The sequence below is a fragment of the Pecten maximus genome, chromosome 9 (assembly GCF_902652985.1).
Source record: "Pecten maximus chromosome 9, xPecMax1.1, whole genome shotgun sequence".
Lineage (NCBI taxonomy): Eukaryota > Metazoa > Mollusca > Bivalvia > Pectinida > Pectinidae > Pecten > Pecten maximus.
In genome coordinates this window covers 28,270,138-28,297,916 of record NC_047023.1, presented here as the reverse complement: position 1 = coordinate 28,297,916, position 27,779 = coordinate 28,270,138, and the positions used below count along the sequence as shown (strand labels likewise).

The 27,779-nt window shown below is 37.1% G+C and overlaps 1 protein-coding gene across 1 annotated transcript; it reads left to right on the top strand.

Annotated features, from left to right (window-relative positions):
- The first annotated feature begins 7,251 nt into the window (after positions 1-7,251).
- Positions 7,252-27,531, top strand: LOC117334094 (putative amine oxidase [copper-containing]). Its single transcript, XM_033893539.1, has 3 exons — positions 7,252-7,352; positions 23,280-25,366; positions 25,613-27,531. Exons 2-3 carry the CDS (start codon positions 23,291-23,293, stop codon positions 25,931-25,933), a joined length of 2,397 nt encoding a protein of 798 aa, XP_033749430.1. The 5' UTR covers positions 7,252-7,352; positions 23,280-23,290; the 3' UTR covers positions 25,934-27,531.
- Positions 27,532-27,779: the final 248 nt, after the last annotated feature.

Sequence of the window (27,779 nt, the reverse complement as noted above, 5' to 3'; positions counted from 1 at the left end):
AATCAAACTAACGCAAAACAAATTAGAAAATAGTTCAGCATTAATATTTTCTATTATGTACTTACATCTTGATTTTGGTGAAAATAGGTATTTTCATGGTGTAACTCGTCCGTGTCCCCGCGGCGTCTCCATAACATATTCTCATCCGAACCAGCTCGTCAACCAACCACCGGTCATTCACATCTCAGCGTTTCCCTAAGATGGAGCTATGTAAGTATATTTGATTTGCTTCTGTGTCTTTTTATATCCAAATTATTTTTGTATTCACCATGTAAATATTGATATTATATGGGTATGATACTGAATTAGTTCCGAATTTGTTTTACAATGAAGCCCAAATGTGTTTGGATTTGTATGTACAATGTACATGTACCGTGCATGTGGTTATTCATAGAGCTAAGTATTATAGCGCTCTAGGCCTCTCTCTCGTTTGCCGAGAAGATCCTACGGAGACATTCAGACTAAAAGTATCAAAATAACATTGCATCTTTTTTCGAAATACCGATATGGGGAACTTTTTCTAGTCTAAAATACAACTTTTCAATCCTTATAATTATATACTTCCTTGAAGCATTGTCATTCACAACGACTATGAATGCCAAACTAAAACAGTCCTATATATAAAACTGTATTATATAACTGTCCGTTCATCAGCTATGGCCACTTAAAGATGAAGTGATTATATATACAACTGTGTGAGTTTGGGATTGATATTAAATAATTTCTGTACATGTAGACTGCATAATCTGTAATTGAAACCTTTATCGTGAAATCAGATACACCATAGTCCCACCGTCCTATAGAGGATAAAGGGACAGAGAAGTTTCAATACCTGAAAAAAACCCAGCTTGTTATAATAAAACTATTTTAAAATCTGGTGAATTGGGTCACCAGTCTTGTTTGGATAACTGTGTAGATTTTGAAGATTTTTGAAGAGCTTAGAGATGCAGTTTATCTCTATTAACACATTATCGAACGCAATACTTTAGTAAAAAATTCTTCTCTAGAATTTAATCCTAGCTTGCCTTTAATAAAATCTGATAAAACCCAAGGACAGTTCAAAATAAACTTTAAATAAAATTTTAATATGAATATTTATACTAGACAGGGTATGCATATATACGCTGAATAGCTGAATAGTGAGTGATAGATACAGGGAAAAGAAGAAATAGGTTTAAACAAGAAATATCTTTAAAAAAGATAAACGGCATAGTTTTAATGCTGATGGTTATAATGTAAAACTGATTGTGAAATAAATTAACGAGCTAAGAGTTAAAGCGTTTTAGCACGAATAACAAAATTATATCAGTTTAAATCATTTTTGGTAATACTAAGACGGCATTTGAATCAGCAATATGATTTTATTAATGTGTCCTTTAAAAAGATCTTACTTAGATCTACTTATTCAGCTTGCATTCAACCTTATCTTTGTTTCGTTTTTAACTGCATATCTGCATTTTGCATTTACCGCTACATTGACCAATCACATACTTCATCTTGACCAGTAACGCCACCTGTCGCGTCATATCCGGGGCCAAAAGAAAATTATACGGCTATGCCGAAAAAAAAGATTGTGTTTGTTGATTTCTGTCAGTGTGAGGTCGTGTAACACACGTTAAATAGGTTTGGTGGCTAATTTCGGCCATGTCGAACTGTCGTGTTGGCGCCCCGTCATGTGACGACAATGCGCAACACTAACAGCGACGACGTGCCATGTGAAGAGCGACAAATAACAAGGACGTTGACACCGCCTTGTCATTTAAACGTGTATTAATCAATGAGAGGGCGGGTGGCACAGAGGAACAGTCTTGCATTTCACCTGTAGGTATTTGGGTCACCACTCGACCGTGTTTTGGTTTTCACCCACAGTAAGAATCCCTACGCACTTCCATCCGTGCCAAAAAGAGTAAATGATGTAAGTTAGTATAACTTGTTTCACAGCTGTTGTCAAATAAAGTTTTCCGTTGATTATCCTGAAGTTGAAATCAACGAATCTAATCAGTCTTCATCTCGATCTTCAGGTGAAAATTAGGTAAAAAGTGACATCGCTGGTCCTCTATCTCTATTGTCTACGTCTATGTTTATTATGATATACATACCTAGTGTTGTATTTATTGTATAACGACTTATTTAGTATGTAACCCCTCAACTATACCTATATCATGTTATAACGACTTATTTAGGATGTAACCCCTCAACTATACCTGTATTATGTTATAACGACTTATTTAGGATGTAACCCCTCAACTATACCTGTATCTGTGTTATAACGACTTATTTAGGATGTAACCCCTCAACTATACCTGTATCTATGTTATAACGACTTATTTAGGATGTAACCCCTCAACTATACCTGTATCTATGTTATAACGACTTATTTAGGATGTAACCCCTCAACTATACCTGTATCTGTGTTATAACGACTTATTTAGGATGTAACCCCTCAACTATACCTGTATCTGTGTTATAACGACTTATTTAGGACATTACATCTCACCTGTAACTGTATCTATGTTATAACGACTTATTTAGGATGTAACCCCTCAACTATACCTGTATCTGTGTTATAACGACTTATTTAGGATGTAACCCCTCAACTATACCTGTATCTGTGTTATAACGACTTATTTAGGATGTAACCCCTCAACTATACCTATATCATGTTATAACGACTTATTTAGGATGTAACCCCTCAACTATACCTGTATATGTGTTATAACGACTTATTTAGGATGTAACCCCTCAACTATACCTGTATCTGTGTTATAACGACTTATTTAGGATGTAACCTCTCAACTATACCTGTATCTGTGTTGTAACGACTTATTTAGAATGTAACCCCTCAACTATACCTGTATCTATGTTATAACGACTTATTTAGGATGTAACCCCTCAACTATACCTGTATCATGTTATAACGACTTATTTAGGATGTAACCCCTCAACTATACCTGTATCATGTTATAACGACTTATTTAGGATGTAACCCCTCAACTATACCTGTATCTGTGTTATAACGACTTATTTAGGATGTAACCCCTCAACTATACCTGTATCTGTGTTATAACGACTTATTTAGGATGTAACCCCTCAACTATACCTGTATCTATGTTATAACGACTTATTTAGGATGTAACCCCTCAACTATACCTATATCATGTTATAACGACTTATTTAGGATGTAACCCCTCAACTATACCTGTATCTATGTTATAACGACTTATTTAGGATGTAACCCCTCAACTATACATGTATCTGTATTATAACGACTTATTTAGGTTGTAACCCCTCAACTATACCTGTATCTGTGTTATAACGACTTATTTAGGATGTAACCCCTCAACTATACCTGTATCTGTGTTATAACGACTTATTTAGGATGTAACCCCTCACCAGTACCTGTATCTGTGTTATAACGACTTATTTAGGATGTAACCCCTCACCAGTACCTGTATCTGTGTTATAACGACTTATTTAGGATGTAACCCCTCACCAGTACCTGTATCTGTGTTATAACGACTTATTTAGGATGTAACCCCTCAACTATACCTGTATCATGTTATAACGACTTATTTAAGACATAGTCCCTAACCGGGTAATGTCCTAAATAAGTATTTAAAAAACACATACAGGTACTGGTGAGGGGTAATGTCCTAAATAAGTCGTTAAAAAACACATACAGGTACTGGTGAGGGGTTATGTCCTAAATAAGTAGTTAAAACACACCAACAGGTACTGGTGAGGGGTAATGTCCTAAATAAGTAGTTAAAACACACCTACAGGTACTGGTGAGGGGTAATGTCCTAAATAAGTAGTACTAACACACATACAGGTACTGGTGAGGGGTAATGTCCTAAATAAGTAGTTAAAACACACCTACAGGTACTGGTGAGGGGTAATGTCCTAAATAAGTAGTTAAAACATACATAGAGGTACTGGTGAGGGGTAATGTTCTAAATAAGTAGTTAAAACACACCAACAGGTACTGGTGAGGGGTAATGTCCTAAATAAGTAGTTAAAACACACCTACAGGTACTGGTGAGGGGTAATGTCCTAAATAAGTAGTACTAACACACATACAGGTACTGGTGAGGGGTAATGTCCTAAATAAGTAGTTAAAACACACCTACAGGTACTGGTGAGGGGTAATGTCCTAAATAAGTAGTTAAAACATACATAGAGGTACTGGTGAGGGGTAATGTCCTAAATAAGTAGTTATAACACACATACAGGTACTGGTGAGGGGTAATGTCCTAAATAAGTAGTTAAAACATACATAGAGGTACTGGTGAGGGGTAATGTCCTAAATAAGTAATTAAAACACACATACAGGTACTGGTGAGGGGTAATGTCCTAAATGAGTAGTTAAAACATACATACAGGTACTGGTGAGGGGTGATGTCCTAAATAAGTAGTTAAAACACACATACAGGTACTGGTGAGGGGCAATATCCTAAATAAGTAGTTAAAACACACCTACAGGTACTGGTGAGGGATAATGTCCTAAATAAGTAGTTATAACACACATACAGGTACTGGTTAGGGGTAATGTCCTAAATAAGTAGTTATAACACACATACAGGTACTGGTGAGGGACAATGTACTAAATAAGTAGTTATAACACACATACAGGTACTGGTGAGGGGCAATATCCTAAATAAGTAGTTAAAACATACATACAGGTACTGGTTAGGGGTAATGTCCTAAATAAGTAATTAAAACACACATACAGGTACTGGTGAGGGGTAATGTCCTAAATAAGTAGTTAAAACATACATACAGGTACTGGTGAGGGGTAATGTCCTAAATAAGTAGTTAAAACATACATACAGGTACTGGTGAGGGGTATGTCCTAAATAAGTAGTTAAAACACACATACAGGTACTGGTGAGGGGTAATGTCCTAAATAAGTAGTTAAAACACACATACAGGTACTGGTGAGGGGTAATGTCCTAAATAAGTAGTTAAAACACACATACAGGTAATGGTGAGGGGTAATGTCCTAAATAAGTAGTTAAAACACACATACAGGTACTGGTGAGGGGTAATGTCCTAAATAAGTAGTTAAAACACACATACAGGTACTGGTGAGGGGTAATGTCCTAAATAAGTAGTTAAAACACACATACAGGTACTGGTGAGGGTAATGTCCTAAATAAGTAGTTAAAACACACATACAGGTACTGGTGAGGGGCAATATCCTAAATAAGTAGTTAAAACATACATACAGGTACTGGTGAGGGGTAATGTCCTAAATAAGTAGTTAAAACACACATACAGGTACTGGTGAGGGGTAATGTCCTAAATAAGTAGTTAAAACACACATACAGGTACTGGTGAGGGGTAATGTCCTAAATAAGTAGTTAAAACACACCTACAGGTACTGGTGAGGGATAATGTCCTAAATAAGTAGTTAAAACACACCTACAGGTACTGGTGAGGGGTGATGTCCTAAATAAGTACTTAAAACACACATACAGGTACTGGTGAGGGGTAATGTCCTAAATTAGTAGTTAAAACACACATACAGGTAATGATGAGCGGTAGTGTCCTAAATAAGTAGTTAAAACACACATACAGGTAATGGTGAGGGGTTATGTCCTAAATAAGTAGTTAAAACACACATACAGGTACTGGTGAGGGGTAATGTCCTAAATAAGTAGTTAAAACTAACATCGAGGTACTGGTGAGGGGTAATGTCCTAAATAAGTAGTTAAAACACACATACAGGTACTGGTGAGGGATAATGTCCTAAATAAGTAGTTATAACACACATACAGGTACTGGTGAGTGGTGATGTCCTAAATAAGTAGTTAAAGCACACATACAGGTACTGGTGAGGGGTAATGTCCTAAATAAGTAGTTATAACACACATACAGGTACTGGTGAGGGGTAATGTCCTAAATAAGTAGTTAAAACTAACATCGAGGTACTGGTGATGGGTAATGTCCTAAATAAGTAGTTAAAACACACCTACAGGTACTGGTGAGGGATAATGTCCTAAATAAGTAGTTAAAACTAACATCGAGGTACTGGTGAGGGGTGATGTCCTAAATAAGTAGTTAAAACTAACATCGAGGTACTGGTGAGGGATAATGTCCTAAATAAGTAGTTAAAACACACATACAGGTACTGGTGAGGGGGTATGTCCTAAATAAGTAGTTAAAACATACATAGAGGTACTGGTGAGGGGTTATGTCCTAAATAAGTAGTTAAAACACACATACAGGTAATGGTGAGGGGCAATATCCTAAATAAGTAGTTAAAACACACCTACAGGTACTGGTGAGGGGTAATGTCCTAAATAAGTAGTTAAAACATACATACAGGTAATGGTGAGGGGCAATATCCTAAATAAGTAGTTAAAACACACCTACAGGTACTGGTGAGGGGTTATGTCCTAAATAAGTAGTTAAAACATACATAGAGGTACTGGTGAGGGGTAATGTCCTAAATAAGTAGTTAAAACACACCTACAGGTACTGGTGAGGGGTAATGTCCTAAATAAGTAGTTAAAACATACATACAGGTACTGGTGAGGGGTGATGTCCTAAATAAGTAGTTAAAACACACATACAGGTACTGGTGAGGGGTGATGTCCTAAATAAGTAATTAAAACACACATACAGGTACTGGTGAGGGGTAATGTCCTAAATAAGTAGTTAAAACACACATACAGGTACTGGTGAGGGGTAATGTCCTAAATAAGTAGTTAAAACACACATACAGGTACTGGTGAGGGGTAATGTCCTAAATAAGTAGTTAAAACACACTTACAGGTACTGGTGAGGGGTAATGTCCTAAATAAGTAGTTAAAACACACCTACAGGTACTGGTGAGGGGTGATGTCCTAAATAAGTAGTTAAAACACACATACAGGTACTGGTGAGGGGTAATGTCCTAAATAAGTAGTTAAAACACACTTACAGGTACTGGTGAGGGGTAATGTCCTAAATAAGTAGTTAAAACACACCTACAGGTACTGGTGAGGGGTGATGTCCTAAATAAGTAGTTAAAACACACCTACAGGTACTGGTGAGGGGTGATGTCCTAAATAAGTAATTAAAACATACATACAGGTACGGTTACCCGTATGTGTACCTGCTTTATCAATAAATTCCGTTAGAGGACATATATCCATCACGTACATGTATGTATTATCTAGGACATTGCCTTCAACTTTGTATATGTGTAGCTCCTGATATCTGTCGCCGGTGATAATATTTATCTCTGTTCAGGTCACGATATATATTGGTTTAGCTAGTGTCTGTGTGTTAAAATCCCACGTAACCTGTCTACCGTACGATAACCTAAAACAGAAGTGCAGGGTCGGAGCTCGCTACACCACAAGGTAACTTAAATCTTGTTTTAGATCTATTCCGCTAGTAATTCACATTGAAATGGTAATTTGTGGTTGAAGCTCTACATGTTTAACTTATATTTTACCGGAGCATAATCCACTTTATTACTGAGAATCATAATCTACACAGCAATGTAGCAACTTCAAGGCAATGCGCACTGTATGAATCTGCAAACAATTGTTCACATATGTTCTTAACAGTGACGTTGTCGGTTTCAGAAGTATTACATTTCGTCTGGAACACAAACTGTAAAAAAGATTAGAGAATGTTGTATAATTTACATCACGAGAGGTCGATTAGTGGAGTGTCTGGCTGGCTATATATACAAACAAATATATATCTACTCATCTGATTGAAATTTGATTTAAATGAAAATTGAACACTTGCCAAACCATGAACCAGCATATTTAAGCGACGACGTACTGTAAAGATCATTGTTTCATGCGTAATATCTTCAATACTTGGTAGTGATTGATTGATTTTTTATGTCATGGGTTTGTTCATTGCTTTTATCTTAAACTCATTTCATTATCTCTAAGAATAAATCACCGCTTAATTACTTTAATGAGTATGAAAGCTACAGCTATTGTCGCTTTAATGAGTATGAAATCTACAGCTATTGTCGCTTTAATGAGTATGAAAGCTACAGGTATTGTCGCTTTAATGAGTATGAAATCGACAGGTATTGTCGCTTTAATGAGTATGAAATCTTCAGTTATTGTCGCTTTAATGAGTATGAAATCTACAGCTATTGTCGCTTTAATGAGTATGAAATCTACAGCTATTGTCGCTTTAATGAGTATGAAATCTTCAGTTATTGTCGCTTTAATGAGTATGAAATCTACAGCTTTTTCGCTTTAATGAGTATGAAATCTACAGGTATTGTCGCTTTAATAAGTATGAAATCTACAGCTTTTTCGAGTTATGAAATCAACAGCTATTGTCGCTTTAATGAGTATGAAATCTACAGGTATTGTCGCTTTAATGAGTATGAAATCTTCAGTTATTGTCGCTTTAATGAGTATGAAATCTACAGCTTTTTCGCTTTAATGAGTATGAAATCTACAGGTATTGTCGCTTTAATAAGTATGAAATCTACAGCTTTTTTCGCTTAAATGAGTTATGAAATCTACAGCTATTGTCGCTTGAATGAGAATTAAATCTACAGATATTGTCGCTTTAATGAGTATGAAATCTATAGCTATTGTCGCTTTAATGAGAATGAAATCTATAGCTGTTGTCGCTTTAATGAGTATAAAATCTACAGCAATCGTCGCTTTAATGAGTATGAAATCTACAACTATTGTCGCTTCAATGAGTATGGAATCTTCAGTTATTGTCGCTTTAATGAGTATGAAATCTACAATTATAGCCGCTTTAACGAGTATGAAATCTACAGCTATTGTCGCTTAAATGAGTATGAAATCTACAGCTATTGTCGCTTAAATGAGTATGAAATCTACAGATATTGTCGCTTTAATGACTATGAAATCTACAGCTATTGTCGCTTTAATGAGTATGAAATCTACAGCAATTGTCGCTTTAATGAGTATGAAATCTACAACTATTGTCCCTTCAATGAGTATGGAATATACAGCTATTTTCGCTTTAATGAGTATGAAATCTACAGCTATTGTCGCTTTAATGAGTATGTAATCTACAGCTACTGTCGCTTTAAAGAGTATGAAATCTACAGTAATTGTCGCTTTAATGAGTATGAAATCTACAAGTATTGTCGCTTCAATGAATATGGAATCTAGAGCTATTGTCACTTTAATGAGTATGGAATATACAGCTATTGTCGCTTTAATGAGTATGACATCTAAAGCTATTGTCGCTTTAACGAGTATGAAATCTACAGCTATTGTCGCTTTAAGACTTCGGTCCTAAATCTTAATTAAATGTCATAAAACAACTTTTGAAATAAAATCATTCATATTCTAATGCTGATAATGCGCCATCTTACGAATGTTCATCGCTCCAAGCAGTGTTACATTATTAGATATTATTTCGACACTAGTATGAACACACGTTTATGGTGCGATTCACGGTGAAACACATCGCATTTCTGCAACGATGTCATTCAAAACTTATTACGATACTGAAGGTAAGCGTTGTTTATTTATGTAGTTGTGGTTTCTGAGACATTGTGCAACGCATTATACAAAACAAGTATAGGATACTCCAACTTCGAGAGTTAATTATGCTGTATCTTGTAATAATCACGAAAATGTCGAAGGGGAAATCTGTATCTCTTATAGATTGTACATTGTGTCTATGTAATAAAAACTTCTTGAGTAAAGCACAGGTGTCTGCAACTTCGCTGGCTAAGGCTGTTCAATAGGAGAGTATCGTATTGAACACCCTTGGCTAGCGAAGTTAAGGTGTCTGTATCTGGTTAGTATTAACAGAAAAAAATAATAGCCCCTACTATGGAGTAGGAGTAGGGGCTAATATGTTTTCTATACATACTAACAAATGCCTATGATCAAAGTTTATAGAAATTTTGAACTAAGGTTTTACATTAGAAGGTATTGGGAATTGTGCTAAACCTTGCAAGTAGTTTTCTTGACATTCAAAGTACATTTGGGCATCAGAAACATCAAATGTATATGTGTAAGTAATAGCGAGAGTGCAGACCAAGCCATTTGTCAGCGGTTCGAGACATTCTTCCCTTTATCAAACACATACTTATATACAAATAGATGACATTGAAACAAACAAAACAAGATAACGTAAGAAAGCTTCAGTGGTGAAAAAAATTGACAACATTATTTTACATGGATGTTAATTCAGGAATTTTGTCCACAATGAAATGGTAGTCGATATAACAACCCAAACTACATTTATATGTATCTGTAGTTATTAATCATTACATGAAATATGGAGATTCTCCCTTTTAAAGGTCAACATTGCACGCATAAATATATAAACAACATTTTTTGACAAAATAACATGCAGATTATTTTTCTTTTTAAATTGCGGCTTACTTAGCTCAAAACCTGTATGAACAGATCCAGCCTACTATCTGTAAGGTAATCACCAAACAAAGATGTCGCTCGATAAACCGCTTACCTGTCTGTACATTCATCATCAGCTGTTTTCATCACAAGTGCATTCGTACACACGTATATCCACAGATAACCGATATGGCGTTCGAGCGAATTTAATGTCATTGCAAAAACAAGAGAAATTTCATGTGTAGATTATGATATACTTTTTATTGTAATTTATAGAGTTAAAAAATCGAATTTGCATGCAACATTTGCTAAGTTTATCAAAAAGCTTACATTAAAGGTAATTTTTAAAGGATTATTTTATAGTATATTTACATGTAGCTTTCGAGAATACATTTCATCATCTAACCGTAAAAATGTTGATCGGTATCCGACATACATTTGTATGTACGTGTGTATAGCTGAGAGCGCTTACACGTGTACTAATGTGTGACCGATAATGCTAACATGTGAACGTGTGTGTGACTGATAACGCAAAAACGTGTACGTGTATATGACCGAGAACGCTAACACGTGTACGTGTGTGTGACCGAGAACTCTAACACGTGTACGTGTATATGACCGAGAACGCTAAAACGTGTACGTGTGTGTGACCGAGAACGCTAACACGTGTACGTGTATATGACCGAGAACGCTAACACGTGTTCGTGTGTGTGACTGAGAACGCTTACACGTGTACACATGTGAGACCGAGAACGCTAAAACGTGTACGCATGTGAGACCGAGAACGCTAAAACGTGTACGCATGTTTGACCGAGAACGCTAACACGTGTACGTGTATATGACCGAGAACGCTAACACGTGTTCGTGTGTGTGACTGAGAACGCTTACACGTGTACACATGTGAGACCGAGAACGCTAAAACGTGTACGCATGTGAGACCGAGAACGCTAAAACGTGTACGCATGTTTGACCGAGAACGCTAACACGAGTATGGGTGTGACCGAGAACGCTGAAACGTGTACGTGTATGTGACCGAGAAAGCTAACACGTGTACGCATGTTTGACCAAGAACGCTAGCATGTGTATATGTGTGACCGATAAAGATAACACGTGAAAGGATGTGACCAGGAACGCTAACACGTGTACGTAAGTGTGACCGAGAACCATAACACGTGTGTGGTTGTGACCGAGAACGCTAACACGTGTACGCATGTGTGACCGAGAACGGAAGCACTTATTGGTGTGTGACCGAAAATGTTAACACGTGTGCGTGTGTGTAACCGAGAAGGCGTGCAGCTATTGAATACGACGTTATCTTCTCCTACTTTTGTCTCACCCTTGTGTTGAGTCGAATGGATTACCCAGTGATGAAATATTGTGTAATATCAAGAAAGTTATGCGTCATGTCAACAATAAACATGACTAGATTATGTCAATAGCACGCTGACGTAACCCAGAAACATGACTTGACCAGACATACACTGAGCACGTATAAAATATATATCATTATAGTCAAACGCTAATACAATTTCATCTTCACAGCTCCTTGCCATCAATACACCTGCCTATTTAAAGAAGGCGTAAAGAGATTTACAGAGAGGGATATGAGATTGTTGAGCCCTCTTACTTTCTCCTTCTGACATGTTATACGTGGCTTTTTATCCCCAATTCCTGACCTATACATTGTGTAGTCACTGAATAATTTATAATTCTATTGTAATATATATATATTGTGTGGTTCACATAATTTACTATCATTTATCAACATTACTTACAATCAACTTTCAAATTGAGCCAATTTACGGACCAGTACAAGTAATTGCCATATTAGATTACAGTTCACACACGTATATATACGATGTACATTGGTGTATATGTAAGGGAAAGGGATTACACAATATGTAGTATACTGGGAATTGTAAAATTCAAATTCAACCAGGGAAAATATTTAAATAACAAAACACATCATTGATTTTTCGTATCGTTTTCAGGTTTATTTTGTCTGTAGTCAGACACCTGTAAGATTTATTTTGTCTGTAGTCAGATCACTGTTAGGTTTATTGTGTCTGTAGTCAGATCACTGTAAGGTTTATTTTGTCTGTAGTCAGACACCTGTTAGGTTTATTTTGTCTGTAGTCAGATCACTGTTAGGTTTATTTTGTCTGTAGTCAGATCACTGTTAGGTTTATTTTGTCTGTAGTCAGATCACTGTTAGGTTTATTTTGTCTGTAGTCAGACCACTGTAAGGTTTATTTTGTCTGTAGTCAGATCACTGTTAGGTTTATTTTGTCTGTAGTCAGATCACTGTTAGGTTTATTTTGTCTGTAGTCAGACCACTGTAAGGTTTATTTTGTCTGTATTGAGATCCCTGTTAGGTTTATTTTGTCTGTAGTCACACCACTGTTGGGTTTATTTTGTCTGTAGTCAGACCACTGTTGGGTTTATTTTGTCTGTAGTCAGATCACTGTAAGGTTTATTTTGTCTGTAGTGAGACCACTGTTAGGTTTATTTTGTCTGTAGTCAGACCACTGTTAGGTTTATTTTGTCTGTAGTCAGATCACTGTAAGGTTTATTTTGTCTGTAGTGAGACCACTGTTAGGTTTATTTTGTCTGTAGTCAGACCACTGTTAGGTTTATTTTGTCTGTAGTCAGATCACTGTTAGGTTTATTTTGTCTGTAGTCAGATCACTGTAAGGTTTATTTTGTCTGTAATCAGATCACTGTTAGGTTTATTTTGTCTGTAGTCAGACCACTGTAAGGTTTATTTTGTCTGTAGTCAGATCACTGTAAGGTTTATTTTGTCTGTAGTCAGACCACTGTTAGGTTTATTTTGTCTGTAATCAGACACTTGTAAGGTTTATTTGTCTGTAATCAGATCCCTGTTAGGTTTATTTTGTCTGTAGTCAGACCACTGTAAGGTTTATTTTGTCTGTAGTCAGATCACTGTAAGGTTTATTTTGTCTGTAGTCAGACCACTGTTAGGTTTATTTTGTCTGTAATCAGACACTTGTAAGGTTTATTTGTCTGTAGTCAGATCACTGTTAGGTTTATTTTGTTTGTAGTCAGATCACTGTTAGGTTTATTTTGTCTGTAGTCAGACCACTGTTAGGTTTATTTTGTCTGTAGTCAGACCACTGTAAGGTTTATTTTGTCTGTAGTCAGACCACTGTAAGGTTTATTTTGTCTGTAGTCAGATCACTGTTAGGTTTATTTTGTCGGTAGTCAGACACCTGTTAGGTTTATTTAGTCTGTAGTCAGATCACTGTTAGGTTTATTTTGTCTGTAGTCAGACCGCTGTAAGGTTTATTTTGTCTGTAGTCAGACCGCTGTAAGGTTTATTTTGTCTGTAGTCAGATCACTGTAAGGTTTATTTTGTCTGTAGTCAGATCACTGTTAGGTTTATTTTGTCTGTAGTCAGATCACTGTTAGGTTTATTTTGTCTGTAGTCAGATCACTGTTAGGTTTATTTTGTCTGTAGTCAGACCGCTGTAAGGTTTATTTTGTCTGTAGTCAGACTACTATAAGGTTTATTTTGTCTGTAGTCAGGTCACTGTTAGGTTTATTTTGTCTGTAGTCAGATCACTGTAAGGTTTATTTTGTTTGTAGTGAGACCACTGTTAGGTTTATTTTGTCTGTAGTCAGACCATTGTAATGTTTATTTTGTCTGTAGTCAGATCCCTGTTAGGTTTATTTTGTCGGTAGTCAGATCACTGTTAGGTTTATTTTGTCTGTAGTCAGATCACTGTAAGGTTTATTTTGTCTGTAGTCAGATCACTGTTAGGTTTATTTTGTCTGTAGTCAGACCTCTGTCAGGTTTATTTTGTCTGTAGTCAGATCACTGTTAGGTTTATTTTGTCTGTAGTCAGACCACTGTTAGGTTTATTGTGTCTGTAGTCAGACCACTGTTAGGTTTATTGTGTCTGTAGTCAGACCACTGTTAGGTTTATTGTGTCTGTAGTCAGATCACTGTTAGGTTTATTTTGTTTGTAGTCAGACCACTGTTAGGTTTATTTTGTCTGTAGTCAGATCACTGTTAGGTTTATTTTGTCTGTAATCAGACCACTGTTAGGTTTATTTTGTCTGTAATCAGATCACTGTTAGGTTTATTTTGTCTGTAGTCAGACCACTGTTAGGTTTATTTTTTCTGTAGTCAGATCACTGTTAGGTTTATTTTGTCTGTAGTCAGATCACTGTTAGGTTTATTTTGTTTGTAGTCAGACCACTGTTAGGTTTATTTTGTCTGTAGTCAGACCACTGTTAGGTTTATTTTGTCTGTAGTCAGATCACTGTTAGGTTTATTTTGTCTGTAGTCAGATCACTGTAAGGTTTATTTTGTCTGTAGTGAGACCACTGTTAGGTTTATTTTGTCTGTAGTCAGACCACTGTTAGGTTTATTTTGTCTGTAGTCAGATCCCTGTTAGGTTTATTTTGTCTGTAGTCAGACCACTGTAAGGTTTATTTTGTCTGTAGTCAGATCACTGTAAGGTTTATTTTGTCTGTAGTCAGACCACTGTTAGGTTTATTTTGTCTGTAGTCAGATCACTGTTAGGTTTATTGTGTCTGTAGTCAGACACCTGTAAGGTTTATTTTGTTTGTAGTCAGATCACTGTTAGGTTTATTGTGTCTGTAGTCAGATCACTGTTAGGTTTATTTTGTCTGTAATCAGATCACTGTAAGGTTTATTTTGTCTGTAGTCAGACTACTGTTAGGTTTATTTTGTCTGTAGTCAGATCACTGTTAGGTTTATTTTGTCTGTAGACAGACCACTGTAAGGTTTATTTTGTCTGTAATCAGATCACTGTTAGGTTTATTTTGTCGGTAGTCAGATCACTGTTAGGTTTATTTTGTCTGTAGTCAGATCACTGTAAGGTTTATTTTGTCTGTAGTCAGACCACTGTTAGGTTTATTTTGTCTGTAGTCAGACCTCTGTCAGGTTTATTTTGTCTGTAGTCAGATCACTGTTAGGTTTATTTTGTCTGTAGTCAGACCACTGTTAGGTTTATTGTGTCTGTAGTCAGACCACTGTTAGGTTTATTGTGTCTGTAGTCAGACCACTGTTAGGTTTATTGTGTCTGTAGTCAGATCACTGTTAGGTTTATTTTGTTTGTAGTCAGACCACTGTTAGGTTTATTTTGTCTGTAGTCAGATCACTGTTAGGTTTATTTTGTCTGTAATCAGACCACTGTTAGGTTTATTTTGTCTGTAGTCAGACCACTGTTAGGTTTATTTTGTCTGTAGTCAGATCACTGTTAGGTTTATTTTGTCTGTAGTCAGATCACTGTAAGGTTTATTTTGTCTGTAGTGAGACCACTGTTAGGTTTATTTTGTCTGTAGTCAGACCACTGTTAGGTTTATTTTGTCTGTAGTCAGATCCCTGTTAGGTTTATTTTGTCTGTAGTCAGACCACTGTAAGGTTTATTTTGTCTGTAGTCAGATCACTGTAAGGTTTATTTTGTCTGTAGTCAGACCACTGTTAGGTTTATTTTGTCTGTAGTCAGATCACTGTTAGGTTTATTGTGTCTGTAGTCAGACACCTGTTAGGTTTATTTTGTTTGTAGTCAGATCACTGTTAGGTTTATTGTGTCTGTAGTCAGATCACTGTTAGGTTTATTTTGTCTGTAATCAGATCACTGTAAGGTTTATTTTGTCTGTAGTCAGACTACTGTTAGGTTTATTTTGTCTGTAGTCAGATCACTGTTAGGTTTATTTTGTCTGTAGACAGACCACTGTAAGGTTTATTTTGTCTGTAATCAGATCACTGTTAGGTTTATTTTGTCTGTAATCAGACCACTGTTAGGTTTATTTTGTCTGTAGTCAGACCACTGTTAGGTTTATTTTGTCTGTAATCAGACAATTGTAAGGTTTATTTGTCTGTAGTCAGATCACTGTTAGGTTTATTTTGTCTGTAGTCAGATCACTGTTAGGTTTGTTTTGTCTGTAGTCAGACCACTGTTAGGTTTATTTTGTCTGTAGTGAGACCACTGTAAGGTTTATTTTGTCTGTAGTGAGACCACTGTTAGGTTTATTTTGTCTGTAGTCAGACCACTGTAAGGTTTATTTGTCTGTAGTCAGACCACTGTTAGGTTTATTTTGTCTGTAGTCAGACCACTGTTAGGTTTATTTTGTCTGTAGTCAGATCACTGTTAGGTTTATTTTGTCTGTAGTCAGATCACTGTTAGGTTTATTTTGTCTGTAGTCAGATCACTGTTAGGTTTATTTTGTCTGTAATCAGACCACTGTTAGGTTTATTTTGTCTGTAATCAGATCACTGTAAGGTTTATTTTGTCTGTAGTCAGACCTCTGTCAGGTTTATTTTGTCTGTAGTCAGATCACTGTTAGGTTTATTTTGTCTGTAATCAGACCACTGTTAGGTTTATTTTGTCTGTAATCAGATCACTGTTAGGTTTATTTTGTCTGTAGTCAGACCACTGTTAGGTTTATTTTGTCTGTAATCAGATCACTGTAAGGTTTATTTTGTCTGTAGTCAGACCACCGTTAAGTTTATGTGTGGTCAGACCACTGTAAGGCGTATTTTGTCTGTATTCTGACCACCGTTAGGTTGATTTTGTCTGTAGTCAGCCCGCTGTAAGGTGTATTTTGTCTGTATTTTGACCACCGTTAGGTTTATGTGTGGTCAGACCACTGTAAGGCGTATTTTGTCTGTATTCTGACGACCGTTAGGTCTATGTGTGGTCAGACCGTTGTTAGGTTTATTTTGTCTATATTCTGACCACCGTTAGGTTTATTTTGTCTGTAGTCAGACCGCTGTAAGGTGTATTTTGTCTGTATTCTGACCACCGTTAGGTTTATGTGTGGTCAGACCGCTGTAAGGTGTATTTTGTCTATATTCTGACCACCGTTAAGTTTATGTGTGGTCAGACCGCTGTAAGGCATATTTTGTCTGTATTCTGACCACCGTTAGGTTTATTTGTGGTCAGACCGCTGTAAGGTGTATTTTTTCTGTATTCTGACCACCGTTAGGTTTATGTGTGGTCAGACCGCTGTAAGGTGTATTTTGTCTGTAGTCAGACCGCTGTTAGGTTTATTTTGTCTGTAGTCAGATCCCTGTTAGGTTTATTTGTCTGTAGTCAGACCACTGTTAGGTTTATTTTGTCTGTAGTCAGACCACTGTTAGGTTGATTTTGTCTGTAGTCAGATCCCTGTTAGGTTTATTTTGTCTGTAGTCAGATCACTGTTAGGTTTATTTTGTCTGTAGTCAGATCACTGTTAGGTTTATTTTGTCTGTAATCAGATCACTGTAAGGTTTATTTTGTCTGTAGTCAGACTACTGTTAGGTTTATTTTGTCTGTAGTCAGATCACTGTTAGGTTTATTTTGTCTGTAGACAGACCACTGTAAGGTTTATTTTGTCTGTAATCAGATCACTGTTAGGTTTATTTTGTCTGTAATCAGACCACTGTTAGGTTTATTTTGTCTGTAGTCAGACCACTGTTAGGTTTATTTTGTCTGTAATCAGACACTTGTAAGGTTTATTTGTCTGTAGTCAGATCACTGTTAGGTTTATTTTGTCTGTAGTCAGATCACTGTTAGGTTTGTTTTGTCTGTAGTCAGACCACTGTTAGGTTTATTTTGTCTGTAGTGAGACCACTGTAAGGTTTATTTTGTCTGTAGTGAGACCACTGTTAGGTTTATTTTGTCTGTAGTCAGACCACTGTAAGGTTTATTTGTCTGTAGTCAGACCACTGTTAGGTTTATTTTGTCTGTAGTCAGACCACTGTTAGGTTTATTTTGTCTGTAGTCAGATCACTGTTAGGTTTATTTTGTCTGTAATCAGATCACTGTTAGGTTTATTTTGTCTGTAGCCAGATCACTGTTAGGTTTATTTTGTCTGTAATCAGACCACTGTTAGGTTTATTTTGTCTGTAATCAGATCACTGTAAGGTTTATTTTGTCTGTAGTCAGACCTCTGTCAGGTTTATTTTGTCTGTAGTCAGATCACTGTTAGGTTTATTTTGTCTGTAATCAGACCACTGTTAGGTTTATTTTGTCTGTAATCAGATCACTGTTAGGTTTATTTTGTCTGTAGTCAGACCACTGTTAGGTTTATTTTGTCTGTAATCAGATCACTGTAAGGTTTATTTTGTCTGTAGTCAGACCACCGTTAAGTTTATGTGTGGTCAGACCACTGTAAGGCGTATTTTGTCTGTATTCTGACCACCGTTAGGTTGATTTTGTCTGTAGTCAGCCCGCTGTAAGGTGTATTTTGTCTGTATTTTGACCACCGTTAGGTTTATGTGTGGTCAGACCACTGTAAGGCGTATTTTGTCTGTATTCTGACGACCGTTAGGTCTATGTGTGGTCAGACCGTTGTTAGGTTTATTTTGTCTATATTCTGACCACCGTTAGGTTTATTTTGTCTGTAGTCAGACCGCTGTAAGGTGTATTTTGTCTGTATTCTGACCACCGTTAGGTTTATGTGTGGTCAGACCGCTGTAAGGTGTATTTTGTCTATATTCTGACCACCGTTAAGTTTATGTGTGGTCAGACCGCTGTAAGGCATATTTTGTCTGTATTCTGACCACCGTTAGGTTTATTTGTGGTCAGACCGCTGTAAGGTGTATTTTTTCTGTATTCTGACCACCGTTAGGTTTATGTGTGGTCAGACCGCTGTAAGGTGTATTTTGTCTGTAGTCAGACCGCTGTTAGGTTTATTTTGTCTGTAGTCAGATCCCTGTTAGGTTTATTTGTCTGTAGTCAGACCACTGTTAGGTTTATTTTGTCTGTAGTCAGACCACTGTTAGGTTGATTTTGTCTGTAGTCAGATCCCTGTTAGGTTTATTTTGTCTGTAGTCAGATCACTGTTAGGTTTATTTTGTCTGTAGTCAGATCACTGTTAGGTTTATTTTGTCTGTAATCAGACCACTGTTAGGTTTATTTTGTCTGTAATCAGATCACTGTAAGGTTTATTTTGTCTGTAATCAGACCACTGTTAGGTTTATTTTGTCTGTAGTCAGATCACTGTTAGGTTTATTTTGTCTGTAGTCAGATCACTGTTAGGTTTATTTTGTTTGTAGTCAGACCACTGTTAGGTTTATTTTGTCTGTAGTCAGACCACTGTTAGGTTTATTTTGTCTGTAGTCAGATCACTGTTAGGTTTATTTTGTCTGTAGTCAGATCACTGTAAGGTTTATTTTGTCTGTAGTCAGACCACTGTTAGGTTTATTTTGTCTGTAGTCAGACCACTGTTAGGTTTATTTTGTCTGTAGTCAGATCCCTGTTAGGTTTATTTTGTCTGTAGTCAGACCACTGTAAGGTTTATTTTGTCTGTAGTCAGATCACTGTAAGGTTTATTTTGTCTGTAGTCAGACCACTGTTAGGTTTATTTTGTCTGTAGTCAGATCACTGTTAGGTTTATTTTGTCTGTAGTCAGACACCTGTTAGGTTTATTTTGTTTGTAGTCAGATCACTGTTAGGTTTATTGTGTCTGTAGTCAGATCACTGTTAGGTTTATTTTGTCTGTAATCAGATCACTGTAAGGTTTATTTTGTCTGTAGTCAGACTACTGTTAGGTTTATTTTGTCTGTAGTCAGATCACTGTTAGGTTTATTTTGTCTGTAGACAGACCACTGTAAGGTTTATTTTGTCTGTAATCAGATCACTGTTAGGTTTATTTTGTCTGTAGTCAGACCACTGTTAGGTTTATTTTGTCTGTAGTCAGACCACTGTTAGGTTTATTTTGTCTGTAATCAGACAATTGTAAGGTTTATTTGTCTGTAGTCAGATCACTGTTAGGTTTATTTTGTCTGTAGTCAGATCACTGTTAGGTTTGTTTTGTCTGTAGTCAGACCACTGTTAGGTTTATTTTGTCTGTAGTGAGACCACTGTAAGGTTTATTTTGTCTGTAGTGAGACCACTGTTAGGTTTATTTTGTCTGTAGTCAGACCACTGTAAGGTTTATTTTGTCTGTAGTCAGACCACTGTTAGGTTTATTTTGTCTGTAGTCAGACCACTGTTAGGTTTATTTTGTCTGTAGTCAGATCACTGTTAGGTTTATTTTGTCTGTAGTCAGATCACTGTTAGGTTTATTTTGTCTGTAGTCAGATCACTGTTAGGTTTATTTTGTCTGTAATCAGACCACTGTTAGGTTTATTTTGTCTGTAATCAGATCACTGTAAGGTTTATTTTGTCTGTAGTCAGACCTCTGTCAGGTTTATTTTGTCTGTAGTCAGATCACTGTTAGGTTTATTTTGTCTGTAATCAGACCACTGTTAGGTTTATTTTGTCTGTAATCAGATCACTGTTAGGTTTATTTTGTCTGTAGTCAGACCACTGTTAGGTTTATTTTGTCTGTAATCAGATCACTGTAAGGTTTATTTTGTCTGTAGTCAGACCACCGTTAAGTTTATGTGTGGTCAGACCACTGTAAGGCGTATTTTGTCTGTATTCTGACCACCGTTAGGTTGATTTTGTCTGTAGTCAGCCCGCTGTAAGGTGTATTTTGTCTGTATTTTGACCACCGTTAGGTTTATGTGTGGTCAGACCACTGTAAGGCGTATTTTGTCTGTATTCTGACGACCGTTAGGTCTATGTGTGGTCAGACCGTTGTTAGGTTTATTTTGTCTATATTCTGACCACCGTTAGGTTTATTTTGTCTGTAGTCAGACCGCTGTAAGGTGTATTTTGTCTGTATTCCGACCACCGTTAGGTTTATGTGTGGTCAGACCGCTGTAAGGTGTATTTTGTCTATATTCTGACCACCGTTAAGTTTATGTGTGGTCAGACCGCTGTAAGGCATATTTTGTCTGTATTCTGACCACCGTTAGGTTTATTTGTGGTCAGACCGCTGTAAGGTGTATTTTGTCTGTATTCTGACCACCGTTAGGTTTATTTGTGGTCAGACCGCTGTAAGGTGTATTTTGTCTGTAGTCAGATCGCTGTTAGGTTTATTTTGTCTGTAGTCAGATCCCTGTTAGGTTTATTTGTCTGTAGTCAGACCACTGTTAGGTTTATTTTGTCTGTAGTCAGACCACTGTTAGGTTGATTTTGTCTGTAGTCAGATCCCTGTTAGGTTTATTTTGTCTGTAGTCAGATCACTGTTAGGTTTATTTTGTCTGTAGTCAGATCACTGTTAGGTTTATTTTGTCTGTAATCAGACCACTGTTAGGTTTATTTTGTCTGTAATCAGATCACTGTAAGGTTTATTTTGTCTGTAGTCAGACCACTGTTAGGTTTATTTTGTCTGTAGTCAGATCACTGTAAGGTTTATTTTGTCTGTAATCAGATCACTGTAAGGTTTATTTTGTCTGTAATCAGATCACTGTTAGGTTTATTTTGTCTGTAATCAGATCACTGTAAGGTTTATTTTGTCTGTAGTCAGACCTCTGTCAGGTTTATTTTGTCTGTAGTCAGATCACTGTTAGGTTTATTTTGTCTGTAATCAGACCACTGTTAGGTTTATTTTGTCTGTAATCAGATCACTGTTAGGTTTATTTTGTCTGTAGTCAGACCACTGTTAGGTTTATTTTGTCTGTAATCAGATCACTGTAAGGTTTATTTTGTCTGTAGTCAGACCACCGTTAAGTTTATGTGTGGTCAGACCGCTGTAAGGCGTATTTTGTCTGTATTCTGACCACCGTTAGGTTTATTTTGTCTGTAGTCAGCCCGCTGTAAGGTGTATTTTGTCTGTATTCTGACCACCGTTAGGTTTATGTGTGGTCAGACCACTGTAAGGCGTATTTTGTCTGTATTCTGACCACCGTTAGGTCTATGTGTGGTCAGACCGTTGTTAGGTTTATTTTGTCTATATTCTGACCACCGTTAGGTTTATTTTGTCTGTAGTCAGCCCGCTGTAAGGTGTATTTTGTCTGTATTCTGACCACCGTTAGGTCTATGTGTGGTCAGACCGCTGTAAGGGGTATTTTGTCTATATTCTGACCACCGTTAGGTTTATGTGTGGTCAGAACGCTGTAAGGTGTATTTTGTCTCTATTCTGACCACCGTTAGGTTTATGTGTGGTCAGACCGCTGTAAGGGGTATTTTGTCTGTATTCTGACCACCGTTAGGTTTATGTGTTGTCAGACCGCTGTAAGGGGTATTTTGTCTGTATTCTGACCACCGTTAGGTTTATTTGTGGTCAGACCGCTGTAAGGTGTATTTTGTCTGTATTCTGACCACCGTTAGGTTTATGTGTGGTCAGACCGCTGTAAGGTGTATTTTGTCTGTAATGAAACTGCTGTTGAAAGGTATGGTTTCACAAACATTATTCTCAAAAGATCCAATTGATCACGATCACTTTTTGCAAGTCAAGTCCACATTTATCACACTTATTGTGTTTTGTGGGTTTTTTTTCTGTTGAATCCCCCTAATCACCATACTAATCATAATCATGATCAGAACCCAGCAATAAGCTAAAAACAAACTGATTCACTAAATGGCTGACTCACTCACTCACTGGCTGGCTGACTGACTGACTCACCGGCTGACTGACTCACTAAATGGCTAACTGACTCACTCAATGGCTCACTGACTCACTAAATGGCTGATTGACTCACTAAATGGCTGACTCACTCACTGGCTCACTGACTCACTGAATGGCTGACTGACTCACTAAATGGCTGACTGACTCACTCACTCACTGGCTGACTCACTCACTAAATGGCTGACTAACTCACTAAATGGCTGACTCACTCACTCACTGGCTGATTGACTCACTAAATGGCTGACTCACTCACTGGCTCACTGCCACACCAAATGGCTGACTAACTTACTAAATGGCTGACTGACTCACTCACTGGCTCACTGCCACACTAAATGGCTGGCTCACTTACTGGCTCACTGACTCACTAAATGGCTGACACACACACTCACTGGCTCATTGACTGGCTCTCATATTGATTGCCATTGTTGAAAACGTCTTTCATGTCGTGTTTCATGTCTGTTCGAATTGCTTTCCCCGTTGTTTATTGATAATAAAGTTCACTTTTCTTCTGTTATATAGCGAAGACTGAGATGGAAAAGTATAGGCGGTCCATAGGACGATGGCGACTACTGGCGTTCGTCCTCCTGTTGTGTGCCCTTGGTCTGTTGGTGGGAATTATCATTATATCCTTCGTCAAGAACAGGCAACTGGAAGACCAAAAGACGCCATACTGTTCTGGTAAAGAGGATATCAATCTAGAACAGCCAGATGACCCGTCGGTATTCCACGATCTTACTGCAGTTGAGATTGGTGGACTCATGGAGTATCTTCATTCACAAAAAAGTCTAAATTTAGTCGAGCCTTCAAAAGCACGAGTGAACAACAGCTATTTGTATCTAGCAGAGATTTATGTTCCAGCCAAGGTTAAGGTACTGAACTATCTCGATAACAACGGAGTTAAGCCTGAGAGGGAGGCTATTGTCACAATATTCAGGGGAGATAAGCGACCTCCTGTCGTAGAAGAGTATTTAGTTGGTCCTCTCCCGAATCCTAGCCACTTGAAAGAAGTCCCCGGTCGTCGACAGAATATTCCGTTCAATCTTCGGCCATTGAATGGCCCAGAATTAGTATCTGAGATAGTTTTCCTCGAAGAAACCATTCACAAAACCTTATATGATCTAGTTTTAGAGAGTTTTGGCGGCAAGTTTAGAGATTGCGGAGAAAAATGCTTGACAATGCAGTCCCCCGCACCTTTTTCGTCAGCAGTTTCCGGTGTACCTCACGGGAGGAAAATCTGGTATACTATGTTACGTACAATAGACTTTCTGATTCTCCATCCACTTGATTTTGCCGTTCTAGTTAATTTTAATCATGACACACAAAACACAGAGGTAGAAGCGGTGTGGTACAATGGACAATCATTTAGTACATTTGAGGAACTGGCAGCTGGCTATTCAGACGGATCTGTGAAAAAAACGAAAGTTCCTTATCCACCGGAAAATGACAACACATTCTCAAAACTGAAGAGACGTGGTCCAGCATTTCAAAAAGAGTTCAAGAGAGAACCGTTGCAATTTGAACCTGACGGAAAGAGATATGCTATACATCACAACCACGTGGAGTACATGGGATGGAAGTTCTACTACAGAATGGCTGCCGTCTCTGGTCCACAGATCTACGACGTCCGCTTCCGGAATGAGAGAATCGCTTACGAAATCAGTCTACAGGAAATAGTCGTCCTTTACTCTGGTTTCAAGCCAGGACAGATGTTTCCGGACTATTTCGACAGTTGCACCTTGTTAGGGCCCCAGGATAAAGGTCTGGTGCCAGGCGTAGACTGCCCAGTCCATGCTACATATATGGATACATCGTTTGTCCTAGAGTCATCAAAAGAACCGGTGACATTTAAGAACTCCTTCTGCCTGTTTGAGCAAAACACTGGATACCCGTTGAGGCGACACCAGTCTTATTCCGCAGGGTACGGTGGCTATTACGAAGGAATGCCAAACGTAGTTCTTACACTGAGGTCAGTGTTTACTGTTGTGAATTATGACTACATATTCGATTTTATTTTCTACCAGAATGGAGTTGTGGAAGTGCGTGCTATGTCGACAGGGTATATATTAGCTACTTTCCACACAGACCAAGAAGCGCCCTACGGAGCACAGGTACATGATAACATTAACGGAAACCTACATACCCATCTCTTCAACTTCAAGGTAGATGTGGACATTAAAGGAAAAACAAACCGATTCGCCACATGGGACATTGCTCCTACCACGAGGCCTAATGACTACTCCGCAAAACCAAACGCTGAATATCACATGGCAACGTATACTCGTGATGTCAAGGCCACAGAACAGGCAGGCGCATACAAATTCAACTTTGAGACACCGAAGTATCTTCTCTTCTACAACGAACAAGAAAAAAACGCTTATGGAAATCCAAAAGCATACCGCCTTGTTAACAATGGAATGGTAAAGCAGCTATTCAGTGAGGGCGAAGGGAACGAGCCGGCGGCCAGCTGGTCGAGGTACCAAGTGGCTGTCACTCAGTACAAGGAATCGGAAAGAAGGAGCAGTTCCGCGTATGCCTACATGGACTCGGCTGATCCCGTGGTACAGTTTCAAAGTTTTATTGACGACGACGAATCCATCAAAGACGAGGTATGGTGATTGATTTTCGAATTACAATCTTTATAATGCCTTAACCATCCATGGATCATAAAATGGATCGAGGTCAATAATTGTTGTTTTCATTAGAACTATTGATTCTTGACTCATAAAAATGTCTTTTTCTTATAATTGTAGGCAATGAGGGAGAAGTTTATAAATATTAATCTTTGTTTTTATTTTTTCTTTAAAAACATATTGATATTAGCCTCCGATAACCATGATTTCTACCATTTGCAGGATTTGGTTGCCTGGGTTACGATGGGTATACATCATATCCCACATACTGAGGACCTTCCAGTCACACCTTCCCCAGGGATGGGCCTTAATTTCTACCTCCTTCCGTACAACTACTTCTCTGAGGACCCGGCCATGGCTTCTAAGAGTTCGGTCCGTATAGAACTCAAGGACAAAACTAGACCACAGGACGGAATCCGGGTAATAAAGTACGAACCTGAGGAGGATAAGGAATGTGTAGCGAAAAAGAACCCATACTTTGAAATGCTAAAGAAGGCTCAAGGGATGATTGTTGATGACGGAAGTGGTTCAACGGCTATATAATCTTGTTGAACTGTTGATGAGATAAATTTGTTATTTCTCTTGTGAATATATGATGTGTGTAAGTATGTGGATGGAAGATATAGTCAACAAGAAATGTTCTAATACGATATATAGCGATAATTGTTAACCTGTTGCATTTACAATTCACGTCAGAGAGAGAAATTAGCTTGAACTTCTTGCATGTAGAGCATGTAAGTAATATTACTATGTGACGAGATGGCCTTCCTCGTCTTCAGAGTACTTGTCTCGTGTGAAAGGTGTAACGATGAACAAATCCTTAAGTTCTTGAAGAAACAATAACCATGGGAAAGGTACTATTAGCGTCGTCCGTTCGGTTTTAAACACTTGTATCAAAATATAGCAAAACAGAAAAAGCAATAGTATGAAACATGAGATATTAAGACGACGAAACAATACAATTGAATCAAATAACTCCTGTCTTTTGTCTGTTAGTAATATCAACCAGACATGTTTTTGTCGGAATTCGATCCAGCTGGAGGTTAACATGGAAAATGATAGAATTCAGGTCGAGTGCTTGGGAATGTTTGCAATGTTCTTTTTTCCCTTTTAGCAGCAGGGATGGTGTTCTTCCGATCAAATTTTTTATGCAATTATTTAGTTTTGAAACTTCCTATCCTACCTTCAAAAAATCTTTGTATTACTTATGCATAATTTTCATCTTCGGTAAGATATGTAAACGGATGCTCATTTTTATGTTACACGTTTTCTATGCATGATAAATGATGTGTAAATACATTTTAATTGATGTAATCTGAGAGGCAATATTTGTATTTTTGTACATTATAATTGGCCCATTATACCATGTACACTACCTTTTTTGTTGCATTTACTATTGTACAACATGATTACTCAAACAGTAGTAATGCACGTTATCACTTCATCATATGCCACGTCATACCTCTAATTTCGTTTTTATTTTATTTTTATTTAACATCGTATAATGATTTGAAGTTCTTCTAAACTCAAATATTCATTACTCCTTATTTTACAATACTATTTTTCACACTCTCTGTTTGGCTAAGACAGTGTCACATGATTCCCAATAAAAAGCTGGAAACATGCTGGTTAATTGAGTGCTTCTAAAATAGATTAATTACGAATTCCTTCTCCTTGGTATATTCCAGCAGTGTAAAATATCTTGGAAGTTTTGAAACATGTCAAACAATAATTGTAATCATTAGAATATTAAATCATAAGAAGATTAGTATATTGAATGCATTTAAATGAATGCATTTTAGTGATTAATTTACTACTGTTTGTGCAGTAGATGTAATGAATTTTTTACAAATGCTTCACAGATCGGTCTCTATCATTATACATGTACAAGTGTTTATTGCATTCAGTGCGTGATTATTAAAAATCAAAACAGTAAATCTATAATAAAACTAGTGTAGCCTTGATATTAAAATCAAAACAGTAAATCAATAATAAAACTAGTGTAGCCTTGATATACAATTATAGCCTTTGGATTCGGCCAATGCATGATTTTATTAACATTAAAAAAATCAACCAGGGACGGTCAACTTTGTCCTCGGTTGATATTTTACCAGGTTAATAAAACTATGTATCGACATTATCAAAAGCTGGGAAAATGCTGGTTAATTGAGTGCTTCTAAAAATAGATTAATTACGAATTCCTTCTCCTTGGTATTTTTCAGCAGTGTAAAATATCTTGGAGGTTTTGAAACATGTCAAACAATAATTAACATGATCAAAATCAAACTATGAATGTTAAATAGAATTTAAATTGCATGCGGCATACAGCTGGCCATACCCACAGGAACAAATGCATGACTTTTCTCTTGATTGATGAAATTCTACATGT